Genomic DNA, 15721 nt, shown 5'->3' on the forward strand with positions numbered 1-15721 from the left:
GCTGCCATATACTGAGTCAGACCCTTGGTCTACCTAGCTCAGTATTGTCTTCACAGACTGGCAGCGGCTTTTCCAAGGTTGCAGGCAGGAATCTCTCTCAGCCCTATCTTGGAGAAGCCAGGAAGGGAACTTGAAACCTTCTGCTCTTCCCAGAGTGGCTTCATCCCCTGAGGGGAATATCTTGCAGTGCTCACACATCAAGTCTCCCATTCAGATGCAACCAGGGCAGACCCTGCTTAGCTATGGGGACAAATCATGCTTGCTACCACAAGACCAGCTCTCCTCTCCAAGGAGCACATGAACCTGAGGGGGAGGATGTGCAAGCCCACAGGGGTACTCCTGATCTCCATGCCATGCTTTGGCACAAATACATGAATTAAGCTAGTATATCCACCTTGCATGGTTTCCTCATGTTCCTACTTTGTCCCACTGTATGCTTGACTACTCTCAACAGCACTTCTCTTCCCTTCTCCCACAGGAATATTCCCTCCTTATCATCTGTGATGCTTCAGAGCTTGCCAATCAGCCCCTTCTTGCCTCAAGTTCTACTGTTCTTAGTCCTTTTCTCCTCAAGCCTCACTTTCCACCTGCCCCTTCCTTCTGGTTACTCTCTCTCCAGGCCTTGACAATTTTTCCATTGGCTCTAGGAGACCAACAACGGACACTTGACAAAATTACCAGACTTCGAGACAGACAATGTTGGGGACGGTGGGAGAGAAAGTAAAAGGGCTTCTCTTCGTCCCCTTTACAAGTAATGTATTTAGAAGAGAAACAGGACTACCTAGGACAAATACATATTTTATTAAACATCTACCGCTGAATACCTAGTCTAATCACCACAGTTAAATTTCTAGACACAATGGCTCCTGGGATTTGTCAAGCCCTGTCTCAGTCTATTACTAACTTGTTTGTTTGTTTTTACTTTTATATACTGCTCTTCCTCCAAGGGGTTCAGAGTGGTGTACATGGTAATGCTTATCCTCACAACAACCCTGTGAGGTAGGTTATGTTAAGGGATAAGCAACTGGCCCAGAGCCATCCAGTGAGCTGGACAGGGATTTAAACTCGGGTACTCCTGGTCCATTTCTGAGACTGAATCCAGATAAGACAGAGCTACTTATTGTGCGGGGTCGAAACTCAGGAGACTATCTTGATCTGCCTGTTCTGGATGGGGTCACACTTCCCAGAAGGAACAGGTCCGCAGTCTGGGGGTGCTTCTGGATCCAAGCCCAATGTTCCAGGTTGAGGCAGTGGCCAGAGATCCCTTCTATCAGCTTTGGCTGATATGCCAGCTGTGCTCATTTCTTGAGATAAGATGACCTCAAAACAGTAGTACATCTGCTGGTAACCTCCAGACTGGATTACTGCAAAGCGCTCTATCTGGGGCTGCCCTCATATGTAGTCCGGAAACTACAGTTGGTCCAGAATGCGGCAGCCAGGCTCGTCTCTGGGTCATCTAGGAGAGACCATATTACTCCTGTATTGAGGGAGTTACACTGGCTGTTGAAATGTTTCTGAGCAAAATACAAGGTGCTGCATAACCTATAAAGCCCTAAACAGCTTGGGCCCTGGGTATTTAAGAGAACGTCTTATTAGTCATGAACCCCACTGCCCATTGAAATCATCAGGAGAGGTCTGTCTGCTTTTGCCACTGGCTTGTCTGGTGGCTACTCAGGGACGGGCTTTCTCTGTTGCTGCCCCGAGGCTTTGGAATGCGCTCCCTAGTGAAATAAGAGCCTCCCCATCTTTGACAATTTTTAAAAAGTCTTTAAAGACACATATGTTCACCCAGGCTTTTAACTGATATTGTTTTAATTGCTTTAATATGGTTTTTAGAATATCGTTTTTAATTTTTTTAAAAAAATTACTGTTTTTTAAATTCCTTGTTTTTGTTTTTAACTAATGTTCTACCTTTGTTTTTATCCGGTTGTAAACCACCCAGAGACGTAAGTTTTGGGCAGTATAAAAATATGTTGAATGAATGAATGAATGAATGGATGGATGGATGGATGAATGAATGAATGAATGAATGAATTTCTGATTCCATCTCTATTTGGCATTTTTAAGCACAACCAAACCAAACCAAACAACTTTCCCTTCACTCACAGAAACTGTACTGCAATCCCCTCCCCCACCCCGGGAAACTGAACATTCTATGTAGTCTGCTTCAGCCACAAATACAAATTAGTTCTCTTTCAGTTTATTTGTTTTGGCCATGGGCTATAACAAGACATAAGGGGGGGAAAACAAACATAGAAGATAAAACTAATCAGTCAAAAACCAGCTTTAAAAAGTACTTACAAAGCAACCCAAGAAGTATATCTAACAATAATCCAACTTCAGCTAAGATGACACTCAATGGCAAGTATTTGGACTGCAGGCCACAACAAGAAAGTTAAAATATTTGTTGCTGTTGCTTCAGGGTCAACAGGGCAAAGGTAGACACAGAACAAGTAAGCTCCTTTTATATCATTGGCAAACAGAACAACTGTTTTCTCTTGATTAGATTATTTCACGATCTCATAGAAGGATTTAAATAAGTGCTCCAATTATTCCCATACATACCACTGTGAAACATGCAATCAGGGATGTTTTACCACCTCTTCCCCACAAACACAAAGACAAGAACTGAAAGGCACCTCTGTGGAGTGAAATACAGACAGAGGACACTGCACACATATCAGGTGTAAGAAGGCAGGGGGAAGAAAAGAGAAAGATTGCTACTGATGCCAACTCATTTCCACATGAAAGTAAGCCTGGCCTACAGGCCTTTGCCATGTATAAAGAATTATTTTCTTCTGTGTTGCATCACCATCCAAGAGCATAGCAAAATCTGGTGCAAAGTGGGTACTGTGTACAGGATGACCAAAAAAGCATTCAATGACCTTCCATGGTTGTCATGCACATGTACAAGACGGACCTTTACACAATGAATGCAAACTTGAGAGGAGTTCAGCATGCCTAAGCCCCATTGCAATCCATGTGATTCTAACACCGAGTCAAACTCCTAAACTCAGTTTGTTTCAATGAGCCACAGGCATGCCCAACTGACTTTGGATTGAGCTCATTATGTCTGGTACAGACATTATACTCTCCACAGCTAATATAGGAACAAGAGATACTATTAGAATCTGACCTGAACTGGTAATCTACCCAGCGTGCTTTCCACATTAAGAACATAAGAACAGCCCTGCTGGATCAGGCCCAAGGCACATCTAGTCCAGCATCCTGTTTCACACAGTGGCCCACCAGATGCCGCTGGAAGCCACAGACAGGAGTTGAGGGCGTGCCCTCTCTCCTGCCATAAAGACCATTTTGCCTTCCATTTTCTATTTTACAAGAGTCCTACAATATCGAAGGATTCAAATGCCTTAGAATTTGAGTATATTTTTTCAGTTGTAACATATTCTCATTCATTTCTTCCCTCTGGATAGCCTTTATTTATTTATTATTTTTCATTGAAATAATCCCAAGGCGGTTACGGTATAATTAAAATGCAAAATTAAAAGAACAAATATTAAGTTTAAATATAAAAACTTAATATTCCTCTCTTTTTAAAAAAGTTTAAATACCTATATATGACAAAGCAGCAACAGCAAAACAGTTCCCTCACATAAAAAGCAACAGCAAATTCAGTTCTCTAATATATAAGCCTGGGTGAACAACCACGTTTTAACTTGTTTCCTAAAAACTGTGATGGAGACAGAGGAGCAGATGCCAGCCAGGAGAGTATTCCAACACCTGGGGGCAATGATTAAAATGGTCTTGTCCCACGTGCCAACAGCAGAGCCTCCCTCACCATCAGCACACACGGAACAGAGCCCCCTCCAATGATCTTGTAAAGCGGACAGAAACCTTTGGGAGTAGGCAGTCCTTCAGAAATCCAGGACCCAAACTGTTACATAACCTAAGGCCTTGGAGCAAGACTTGGCTGTTAAGGTTCTGGTCAAATGTCTGGGATCATTACAACCCCCTGTAAAGAATACTCCTTCTAACCCTTACTATATATCCTTATGTGCTATTATACTCCAAAACCAATAGGAAACTAAGGGCCAAACAAGGAGCTTTATTAGTCTGCTAAACTTATATCTTCAGACAATTCCCTGTGTATGGTGTATGGTCCCTCAGGGCTCCGTATTGTCTCCGATGTTATTTAACATCTACATGAAACCGCTGGGAGAGATCATCAGGAGATCATCAGGGTGCTATCAGTATGCTGATGACACCCAAATCTATTTCTCCATGATCGGGAGAGGGCATAACCTCCCTAAATGCCTGCCTGGAGTTGGTAATGGGCTGGATGAGGGATAACAAACTGAGACTGAATCCAGATAAGACGGAGGTACTCATTGTGCGGGGTCAAAACTCAGGAGACGATTTTGATTTGCCTGTTTTGGATGGGGTCACACTTCCCCAGAAGGAACAGGTACGCAGTCTGGGGGTGCTTCTGGATCCAAGTCTCTCCCTGGTTGAGGCAGTGGCCAGAGGTGCCTTCTATCAGCTTTGGCTGATATGCCAGCTGCATCCGTTTCTTGAGACAGATGATCTCAAAACAGTGGTACATCTGCTGGATTACTGTAATGTGCTCTATGTGGGGCTGCCCTTGTACGTAGTCCAGAAACTACAGTTGGTTCAGAATGCGGCAGCCAAGCTGGTCTCTGGGGCATCTAGGAGAGGCCATATTACTCCCGTATTGAGGGAGTTACACTGGCTGCTGATATGTTTCCAGGCAAAATACAAGGTGTTAGTTATAACCTATAATGCTCTAAACAGCTTGGGCCCTGGGTATTTAAGAGAACGTCTTCTTCGTTATGAGCCCCACCGCCCACTGAGATCATCAGGCGAGGTCTGTCTGCTTTTGCCACTGGCTTGTCCGGCGGCTACTCAGGAACGGGCCTCCTCTGTTGCTGCCCCGAGGCTTTGGAATGTGCTCCCTAGTGAAATAAGAGCCCCCCCCATCTCTGACAATTTTTAAAGTCTTTAAAGACGCACCTGTTCACCCAGGCTTTTAACTCATACTGTTTTGATTGTTTTTAATGTTTTATAATATCGTTTTAAAAATTTTAAATTGTCATATTTTAAATTTCTTGTTTTTGTTCTTAACTAATGTTTAATGTTTTTATTTTGTTGTAAACCGCCCAGACACCTAAGTTTTGAGCGGTATAAAAATATGTTAAATAAATAAATAACAATAAAATAAAATAAGATAACCCCAGTGTTCCCTCTTGGCATGAGGAATAGAATGTTTAAACATGTAGATAGGCTGAAATACAGAACCAATTCTGTATGAACATAAGAACAGCTTTGCTGGATCAGGCTCACCAGATGCTTCGGAGAAGCCCACAGGCAAGAGGTGGGGACATGCCCTCCCTCTTGCTGTTGCTCCCCAGCAATTGGTATTCAAAGGCATCATGCCTCTTAGGCTGGAGGTGACCTACAGTAGTTGAGACAGAGTAGTTAAACTACTTAAATAGAAGTAGTTTAAATAGAAAGAGGTGCTTTCCCAAACAGGTGGCTTAGCTTTACTGAGGCAGGAAGTGCCTAGAGGTAATCTGTTTTGAGCACTACACCAAAGTGAGTACAGCACAAGACTGTGTACATCTGCAAAACAATAGTTCAAGAACTGAATTGGGAGCTGGTTTCCCAGCCATTCACTGAATAGTAAGTCCCTCTTACAAACCTTTTTGGACTGGGGATTTCTGGAAACTGGATCGGGCAAGTTTTCCAAATAAACCTTGGTAATTAACATGGCAAATGTGCTGTTGCGGGGAGTCATGACAAGGTGGCAGTTGATGCAGTTCTACGACACCAGGGGTAGGCCATCTTAGCTCTCCAGCTGTTGAACTCTTGATGTGGCCGAGGATGATGGGGGTTGTAGTTCAACAGCAGTTGGAGAGACAAGGTTGCTTACACACTTTTTTGCACAGAAGTCTAGGTAGCATAACTCATTTATGTCTGGTGTGTTCTTAGAGCCATACAAATGACATGTGAAATGTTCAAAACATTGAAAGAGTTCTGATGGAGCATCTACTCTCTTTCCAAGTTGTGCAAATGCCATATGAAATTCTGTGCTAGCCTAAGTGCAGAACGCCTGCCACGACTAGCAAGAGTACTGACTGTGTCATAGCCAGCTAGGATTAGGGACAACTGTTCCCTTGCAACTCGAGACAAGTTGAAACTGTTAAGCATGTCCTCCTTCACTTCCTGTTCTACAAAGATGTACAAAACACCCTTATTCTACCACTACTTGGCAGGATGCCCAGGCTGATACTATAGCCAAATTCAGATCTAACACAAAACCAATGGTCCAATGGGCCCGCAGTTCCCCCCTGCCCCTGCACTTACCTGTCCAAATTCAGATGTAAGCACTGGCCTCCTCTCTGCAGTCTCGGAGACTGCAGAGAGAGGGGGAACTAGCTGCCGGGCTTCCTTCTTTAATTGATGGACAGCCATGGCAGTCAATCAGGATGGAGAGAGGGAGGTACTTAATTCCCTCAACCCTGGTCCCAGGTAAGGCTACCTCCATTACTGAATTTGGATTTAATTCAGATGTAATGGAGGCAGTACTGAATTTGGAAGTAATGGAGGCAGCTGCAAACTGGAAGCCCAAGCAGTAACCCTCACATCAAACCGAGGGTTCATATTGGAGTTTGGTGAGAACCCTTGGGTTGAGTTACGGTCTGAACTGCAGTTTCCTGTATTTGGACATTCAGGTTTGGGGACCTCTGGCTGCTCTGCCTCTGGTTGCCCGTTATGTCCAAATTCAGCCATTGTCTCCCTATTATTCTCAGACTATAATCCTCTCTAATAAAACGCTTGGTGTCCGTCCGTGGACGGACACCAAGCGTGTGTCCGTGCCTCCCTGGCCTGTTCTGCGCATGCGCAGAACAGGGCAAGGGAGACACGACGGCCAGCAACCGGTGGCCATCTTGGGCGGCCAGAAGCGGCCGCCCCGAAGAAGCCGGGAATGCGGGGAAGGAGGAGACTGGCCGAAGCGGCGGCGCGGCCAAGGCGGTGGTGGAGCCGCGCCGCCGAAGCCGGGCGGGGGGAGGAGGTGGCGGGGGAAGCCGGCCGAGGTGGCGGCAGAGCCGCCACCGAGGCCTGGCGCCGCTGCCGCAGCCAGGCGGCTGCGAGTCCTTGGGGCCCTTGCCCGGCCGGGGAGACCGGCCGGGAATGTGAGGCGGGGGCGGACCGGACCGGCAGCGGCGCCCCCAGAGTCCGCCCGGCCGCCGCCACCGCCCACTCTCCCGCCCTCCCAGCTGCCCAAATACTCCTTCCCCGCTCCCCCCTGCAAATGATTAAGGGCCAAAACGGCCCAGAAGAATGCCTCCGTGGCCGCCGCCATGGCCGCCAACCGCCCTCCCAGCTGGCCGAGACTTCCTTACCCAAAGCAGCCCGCGACAGTCGGGCGATCTAAAATCCATTTTTTGCGAAGAAGAGAGGAGCTCCCGAACAGAGCTCCTCTCTGTGCTAAGCCAATGCCCAAACTGCTGCTATGGATGCAAAGGACGCAATAGGCAATAGGCGTCCTTTGCGTCCATAGCAGCAGTTTGGGCATTGGCTTAGCACAGAGAGGAGCTCTGTTCGGGAGCTCCTCTCTTCTTCGCAAAAAATGGATTTTAGATCGCCCGACTGTCGCGGGCTGCTTTGGGTAAGGAAGTCTCGGCCAGCTGGGAGGGCGTGGGGGGTGGGGGGGGAAGGCCAGAGGAAGTGGGGCGGGGGGGGAACTCTCCCCTACTAGCGCCCGTTATCACAACGGGCCTGAAAACACTAGTCCATCTATAATATACAATGTCGTTCTGCATAGCATAGCAGAACAAGTTCTGCACGACAGCATGCAGAATTCACCGGGCCATGACCACCAGCAAGAACTAATTTCTTCAATCATTCTGCCCTACTGCTGAAGTCTCAGTTTATCTTTTACCGATGTTAGCATTGCAGCAATAAGCTATAACCCTCGGCTTGATGTGAGGGTTACTGCTGGGGCCTCTGGTTTGTGGCTGCCTCCACTACATCCAAATTAAATAATAGAGGCAGCCTTACCTGGGACCAGGGTTGAGGAAAGGAAGCACCTCACTCTCTCCAGCCTGCTTGGCTGCCAAGGCTGTCCATCAATCAAAGGAGGAACCCCAGAAGCCAGTTCCCCCCACCACTCTGCAGTCTCAGAGACTATAGAGAGGCCAGCGCCTATGTCTGAATTCAGACAGGTAAGCGTGGGGAAGAGATGTGCATGGAACTGGCAGGGGCCAGTTCAATGGCGGGGTTGGTGGCTTTAAGAGTGGGGGAGAATGCACTCCCCCCCACACACACCTCATTTCCCCCGCTGGCGCACATCTCGCTAGAAGCCCGTCAAGAAGGCAGCATACCTCCCTGCCACCCCGCTCAGACATTATCCAGAAGTAGCGGCTGCGACTGTGTGCATTGCTCATGCGCACGTTCAGTGAGTGCACGTGACATATGCAATGTGTGCACGCGTGCGAGCAATGCACGCAGTCGCAGCTGCTACTTACGGGTAACGTCGGAGCAGGGCAACAGGGAGGGTATGCTGCCGCCCCGAAGGGCTTCTAGCAAGACGTGCGCTGGCAGGGGAAATGTGGCGGGGGTGGGGTGGGGGTAAACAATTTAAGAACATAGTAGGAGGCCACAAGATAAAGCAATGGCAGGGATTCTTACCATGTTCAACTAATTAAAAAAGGCCTTTCCGTGTGAAGAATGGAAGCAGTAAAAAATATAGGGAGATGCTGCAGAGTAAAATCTTACTGATTTTATTGCATGAGAGGTCTTGTGCTACAGATTAATCAAAATGACGTTAAGGTCACAGAACTTCTATCAAATCATGAGGCAACAGACACAAGATTGTTGCTACATTCATTCATGATCAAATTTGTGCACCGCCCCAAACATTCGTCTCTGGGCAGTTAACAATAGTTTAAAAGAAGTTAAAACATATACAAAAACTGAGAACAGTTTAACAATTTAAAAATCAATTACAGATTAAAACCTAAAAATTTAAAAACCTGAAAAAGCTTGAGTGAAGAGGTGGGTTTTCAATGCTTTTTAAAAATTGTCAGAGATGGGGAGGATTGTATTTCAGTAGGGAGTGCATTCCACAGTCTCAAAGCAGCAACCGAGAAAGCCCATCCCCATGTTGCCACCAGCAGAACTGGCTGCAACTGGAGACAGACCTCTCCATACGACCTCAATCGGTGGTGGGGCTCATAATGAAGAAGATGTTTTCTTAAATAACCAGGGCCTAAGCCGTTTAGGGCTTTATAGGTCATAACCAGCACTTTGTATTTTGCCCAGAAACCTATTGGCAGCCAGTGTAGCTCTATCAGCAAAGGAGTGATGTGGTCTCTCCGAGATGACCCAGAGGCCAATCTGGCCGCTACATTCTGTACCAACAGGAGTTTCCGGACTATGTACAAAGGCAGCCCCATGTAGAGAGCATTGCAGAAGTCAAGTGTGGAGGTTACCAACATATGTACCACTGTTTTGAGGCCGTTCATCTCAACAAAGACAAAGCTGGCGTATCAGCCAAAGCTGATAAAAAGCCCCTCTGGCCACCACCTCAACCTGAGATACCAGGGAGAGGTGTGGATCGAGAAATAACCCCAGACTGTGAACCTGTTCCTTTTGGAGAAGTGTGACCCCATCTAGAACAGGCAGGTCAAAATCGTCTGTAGAGTACTGACCCTGCACAATAAGTACCTCCGCCTTATCTGGATTCAGTCTTAGTTTATTCTCCCTCATCCAGCCCATTACTGCTTCCAGGCTGGGAGGTTATGTCATCTCCTGAGGATGTTGCCATGGAGAAATAGATCTGGGTGCCATCAGCATACTGATAACACCCCGCACCAAATCCCCTGACGATCTCTCCCAGCAGTTTCATGTAGATGTTAAAAGCACTGGAGAGAGTATGGAGCCCTGAGAGACACCATACATAAACTCAGATTTCGAAGAACTACAGTCTCCAATCGACACCATCTGGAATCTGTCTGAGAAGTAGGAGTGGAACCACTGTAAAACAGTGCCTCCCACCTCCAATACTCAGCCATTCCAGAAGGATACGATGGTCAATAGTATCGAAAGCCGCTGAGAGGTCCGAAAGGACCAACCGAGTCACACTTTCTCTGTCAATTCTCAAGCGGAGATCATCCATCAGGCCGACTAAGGCAGTCTCCACCCCATAGCCCAACATATTGTCGATAATATTGTTAAGAATATAGACATAAATGAGTTACACTACCTAGACTTCTGTGCAAAAAAGTGTCTAGTCCAGGGTAGGCAACCTTGGCACTCCAGTGTTGAACTGCAACTCCCATCATCCTCAGCCACAACAAGAGTTCGACAACAGCTGGCGAGCTAAGACTGCCTACCCTTGGTGTAGTAGAATTGCATCAACTGCCACCTTGTTGTGACTCCCCTCAACAGCACATTTGCCATGTCAGTTATCAAGGTTTATTTGGAAAACCTGCCCAAGCCAGTTTCCAGAAATCCCCAGTTCAAAAAGGTTTGTAGATGGACTTACTATTCAGTGAACAGCTGGGAAACCAGCTTCCAATTCAGTTATAAAACTGTTGCCCTGAAGATTCACACAGTCTGGTGCTAAACTCATATGTATTTGTATGAAGAATGGTTTGACATGCACAGCAATATGCCATGTAGAGCAATGTGACAACCAAGCTGTGACCAAGAAGAAGAGAACTGAAACAGGCAGATGATGACAATGACTTTTAGGATAAGCTAAAGTAACTTTACTTGAAAACTTTGCAGTTTCCTACCAATTTCTATCAAAATACTGTGATTTTTGAGCATTTTCTGTAGATTCATGCTTTTAAAATACTAATAAAATAAATATTGCCATGGATTTTTTATAAAAATTCTTAGATGTCAGTCTTACTTCAGACAGATAATGTTGATTAGTGCAGTTGTTTGGCCATCACACAGTCACCATTGCATTGCTTATGCATTTCAAAGCTATTTTTAACACAATTTTTGGGGGGGATGAAAGCTCCTCATTGCCAAACACCTTCATGGCTAATAATTCTATTTAATTTGTTTTTATTTAACATATTTCTATACTGCCCAAACTCACGTCTACTAGGCATAAGCAATCATTAAAAAATCTCATACACAATTAAAAAAAAATACTACCCTGTTCATTTATTCAAAATGTACCAATCAACCTTTCTGGCCCATAGACTAAGATCTTTTATACAGCTTTTAAGCAGTATGCGGCCCTAGCCTACTTACACCTACTCTTCCTTGACTTAGACATGCAAGAGCAGCAAGGCTACCTATTCTACTCTAACTTAACTAACTTGGTGAAAACATACACACCTTTTTCTTTGATTTATATTGAGTTGATATCAATCTCAACATTGTGTTCTAGTAAGTCTTTCAAAGTATGGGGAAAAGCAGGCTAAAATCTCAGGCAAGTGATTCAGAAATATCACTGCAATACAGCAGCAGCATTCCTTTATGCCCAACATCCTCTTCATATCTAATATTAAATTGTCCTTATACCATTATTAAAGTACACGTGATACTGGAGCAAGCACTTTCTTGGACAAGCCACAACAAGTCTGCAAAAACCGGTCTTGCATATTTAATGAAATTTTAGCCAAAGGAAGCAGCAGCTGGTGGTGGTGGTTCTACATTATCCACATCAAAGAGCACAAAAGTTGCTTCAGTGATAAGGACATGCTTGTTCATTAACCAAGAGAACTAAGAACACTTCACAATCGCCAAACACATGATCAGAACTATGAAGACACATGACTAGTTCTTCAAAGGCCTACACGGTTCCATGACTGCTTTGCTTCCTCTGGAAAATACTTGCTTTGGGGGAAGTAACTACAACTCATGCCTATATTCTTCTGTCCAAAATGATTTCAAGAAAACATCAATCCACATCATTTTTATACACACCCCTGCCAAACCCCCCCCCCCCAAACAATACAATACAGGTCATTCCCCCACACACATGCTCCTATGCTGAACCAGAAGACTATCGTAACCCTATGATGAAATTCCCATCAGTTCTAACTAAACCTTCACAGAGCCTCTTCACATTAACTTAAGTGGTCAACTAAAATATTTTGTGAAAGCACACACATAAAGCTGTGTAGTACGAGTGTGTCAAACAGGTGTCAGAAAACATGTATCATAAAGGTTCATGCATCATATAAAACTGACTCAAGTTACTTGTAGAAAAGCCCCATTTTACTGAATGGTCCAAATAACACCCTTTTACTTCCATGGAAGCTGGAGTACGTTCAGGAGAGAACAATTTTTGTACGGAATCCCAAAAACCCACTCCATTGGGTTTGTACAAGAACGTTGTACAAGAGCTCAAATGAATCCAAGGGCTTTCCTGTGGAGCTGCTCTGAGTTTACTAATACCTGGGCCCCAGTCCCTCCACATTAAGAGGCATCGGCAAGAAAAGATCTCACCCTACACCTCCAGAAGTGCAAAGTTACACCGACTACCACAATACAATAGAGAACAACTGCTTCCAAAGGCGGAATGAAGCGGCCCAGCCCACTCATCGATGCAAGGCGATCCCTACCTGCTGTGGTGTTCTCTACAGCTTGGCTTCTGTAAGCAAACCCCAACACCAGGCACAATCCAAGCAGCCGCATTACGCCAGCAAACAAGTCTCCCGCTCCACTCGTAAACGGGACGGGAGAAAGGAGCCAAAAATGGCCCAGAAACAGGCTTTAGCCCGGACAGCAGGCGCACGCCCTCATTGCTGATCAAAGGCACGCCGCGTTTCTCCCGACGCCTTGCCCGAAAAGCCTCCCTTCATTAGAGGACCAGCCCAGACGCGCCTCCATCTCTAGGCCCGCAGGCAGGCAGGCACTTCCGGGAATTAACCCCTTCCACGGCTGCTCAGAGTCTCTGACACGGAGTCCTTCCGCGAGTGGCACACTCTTCTCTACATGTTTACTGCAAGTAGCCCCCAGAGTTCAGAAAGACTTACTCCTAGGTGTGTGCAGAGGATTGCAAGCTTATTCCCAAAGATTCTTTCTCTCTTTCACATGAATTAGAATTTGCACTCCACCCTCAAACGAGTGAACATTCAGATACACTGAAGTGAAACATTTCAAATTTGAAAAATTTCACTTCAAATTTCAGCCGAGGGTGTCTGTCTGGGAATGTAGGATTAGACTAAATATTAAACGCCTTTTCCGTGCGACCTATCGTTTGATGGAAAGGGCTAATCCTGTGAAGTCAGAAATAAATTCCGCTGAGTTCAAGATTTCCTTCTTCCTAGTAAGAGTCCTTACTCTTACTAGTCCCCACGGAGTTCAATGTTACTTACTCCCAACTAAATATGCATAAGATTGATTGCAGCTGCCTTGGTTTTTTGTGCTAGGACAGGAGTCTTGTGTTTTTAAGAACTGCATGCATAGCACTAGAGAGCTGGTCTTGTGGTAGCAAGCATGATTTGTCCCCATAGCTGCCCTGGTTGCATATGAATGAGAGACCTGATGTGTGAGCACTGCAAGATATTCCCCTCAGGGGATGAAGCCGCTCTGGGAAGAGCAGAAGGTTTCAAGTTCCCTCCCTGGCTTCTCCAAGATAGGACAAGATTTATTTATTTTTTATAGGACAAGATTTTTTTATTGAACCAACAAACTACCAAAGCATACAGTACATTGCCAAAGCACAATTATATACAAAGTGGTTGTTTGTACATGATATATCTACAAAGATTTCTACACAAGGATTTGGAAACCCACAAGGTTATGAAGTATATGCAGGTAATACTGTAACTTTGGGGTGGGGGATTTCAAGGTACATCAGGTAATGGGGGGGGTTACGTCCAATGTCCATTTCCACAATTTGTCCCATTGCTGTTTAGAAGAGATACTCTTGCCTTTTTGCACATAACCATACAAACTTTTCCAGAAGAGATTTACTGTCTCATCTGTGTGAACCTCTTGGTCGCGTCTTCCCTCCCTATTCCTATGCAGGAGCATTGCATAAATGACATACAGGTTTACTAACCTGATTACAAGAAGGGGAACGTTCCAATTCCCTAGTATGAGGGCACCCGTTCCGTCCCGTTTCCTTGAAGGTTTCTTTCTGGGACCTCGAAAGGAGGTTCTGTCGCTCAAACCCAAGGTTAGTTCTTCCCAAGTCTGTTTTTTCCAAATTAACAGCTTGCTTACTCCCTGCCACACTCTTTTGGCTACCACACACTCTTTTAAGAAATGTGAGTGGGTTTCCCTGAATGTTTTACCTAGCTCACTAGCTTTCTGTTTGCAGGTGATTTTAGGGCACTCTTGCTGGTCCTCTGGGAGCCATGGCTTAGCCGCATTAAGTAGTAGTACTTGATGGTATAAGTGCCACCTTGTTTCCCATAAATGGAAAGGGACTTTTTTCTCCTTAAAGAGAGTAATAGGGTGATCAGGTTGCAACAAGTACTGTGAAGTGCGGTGTTTGTAGCGTTTACGTTCTAAATCAGGTTTTATGAAACCCACTTCTAGAATAGCAATAGCACTTACATAAATTGTTTTCCTTAGCTGCTTAACTGAGGAGGATCCTTTAAATAGATCCGGTTCAACCTTCCATTTTTTAAGTGTGAATAACAAATCTCAAGTAGTCCAGGTGTTCCCTTTTTAATACTTGTGTGATATTACCATTGAAAGATCCTTTCCCCCACCATGCTATGCCCCATGATGACTTGCGCCAACGCAGAGCGAAAAGCGAGACCCAGGTTTTTTGCAGGAGGTTGGACATATTATGGACATTCATGAAAATCCAGTTTCCAAAATTGTAGGACATGAATTCAGTTACAAAATAGGGTTGCAGGGCAGGTAGGGCTAGGCCTTCCCGCTCAACCTCCTTAAATGCTACCGCACGGGCCAAAGGGAAGGACGCTGTGTGCCATACTAGATGAAAGATCTGGCTTTCAACTCTCCGAAGGAGATCGAGCGGGGGAGGATAGACTACCGCCAGGTTATGCACCGGGGGTATCAGGTAAGTCCGGATGTAAACCGCTTTCTGGTACATGGCAAGGCTCCATTTTTTCCACATGGTGATTTTAAGCATTACTTTTTCTTCCCAATCTGTCAAATTTCCCCCCCAGACTTTTTCCTTAATCCCATATTCAACCCCCAAAATGTTTGCTGTATCTACCCACTTCAGTTTGGACTCTGGGGCCCCTTCGCTTTTACATTCAGAGATGGGTAGGCACAAGAGTTGCTGGCGTCCAGGGTCCATTTTAACAAATACACTTTTGTCAGCATTTAATTCTGAGCCCGAGATCTTGCCATATTCCCAGAAGAGGTCTAGTATTACAGAGATTTCATTTTCATTTGATAACAGTAATGTAACATCATCGGCATGAGCTACAAATTTTACCCTAAACTCAGAGTGTGGTTCTGAGTGGACAGGTAGTTCGGCTATCCCATCACTCTCTCTCCCTCCTCCTCCCTCCCGGGAAGATCTCGCAGGGTGGAGGGATAGAGACCGAGGGTCCTTGCAGATGGGGTTCTCTCTGAATCCTGATCAGGATCGGATCCAGGGCAAAAACATAAAGTAATGGGCTCAGTGGGCATCCTTGGCGGACACCCGAATGCAAAATGATCGGGTCGCCCTGCCATCCATTAATCTGTGGTGTCACCTTTGCATTCGTATAGAGCAGCTGTATCCAAGTAATGAATAGGGGTGGTATACCTTTAGCTTTCAACAATGTCCACAGAT

General features: G+C 45.5%; 1 protein-coding gene across 1 annotated transcript in view; it reads right to left on the reverse strand.

The window, feature by feature from the left end:
- The window catches only part of TM7SF3 (transmembrane 7 superfamily member 3), a 35185-nt gene extending 22298 nt beyond the window's left edge, over positions 1–12887 (reverse strand). The window contains exon 1 of the mRNA XM_053253185.1: positions 12576–12887. Coding sequence (XP_053109160.1) covers positions 12576–12648 — 73 coding nt within the window. The 5' untranslated portion in view covers positions 12649–12887. The remainder of the gene's footprint in view (positions 1–12575) is intronic.
- Positions 12888–15721: the final 2834 nt, after the last annotated feature.

Source organism: Hemicordylus capensis, chromosome 5, assembly GCF_027244095.1.
Source record: "Hemicordylus capensis ecotype Gifberg chromosome 5, rHemCap1.1.pri, whole genome shotgun sequence".
NCBI classification, from domain to species: domain Eukaryota; kingdom Metazoa; phylum Chordata; class Lepidosauria; order Squamata; family Cordylidae; genus Hemicordylus; species Hemicordylus capensis.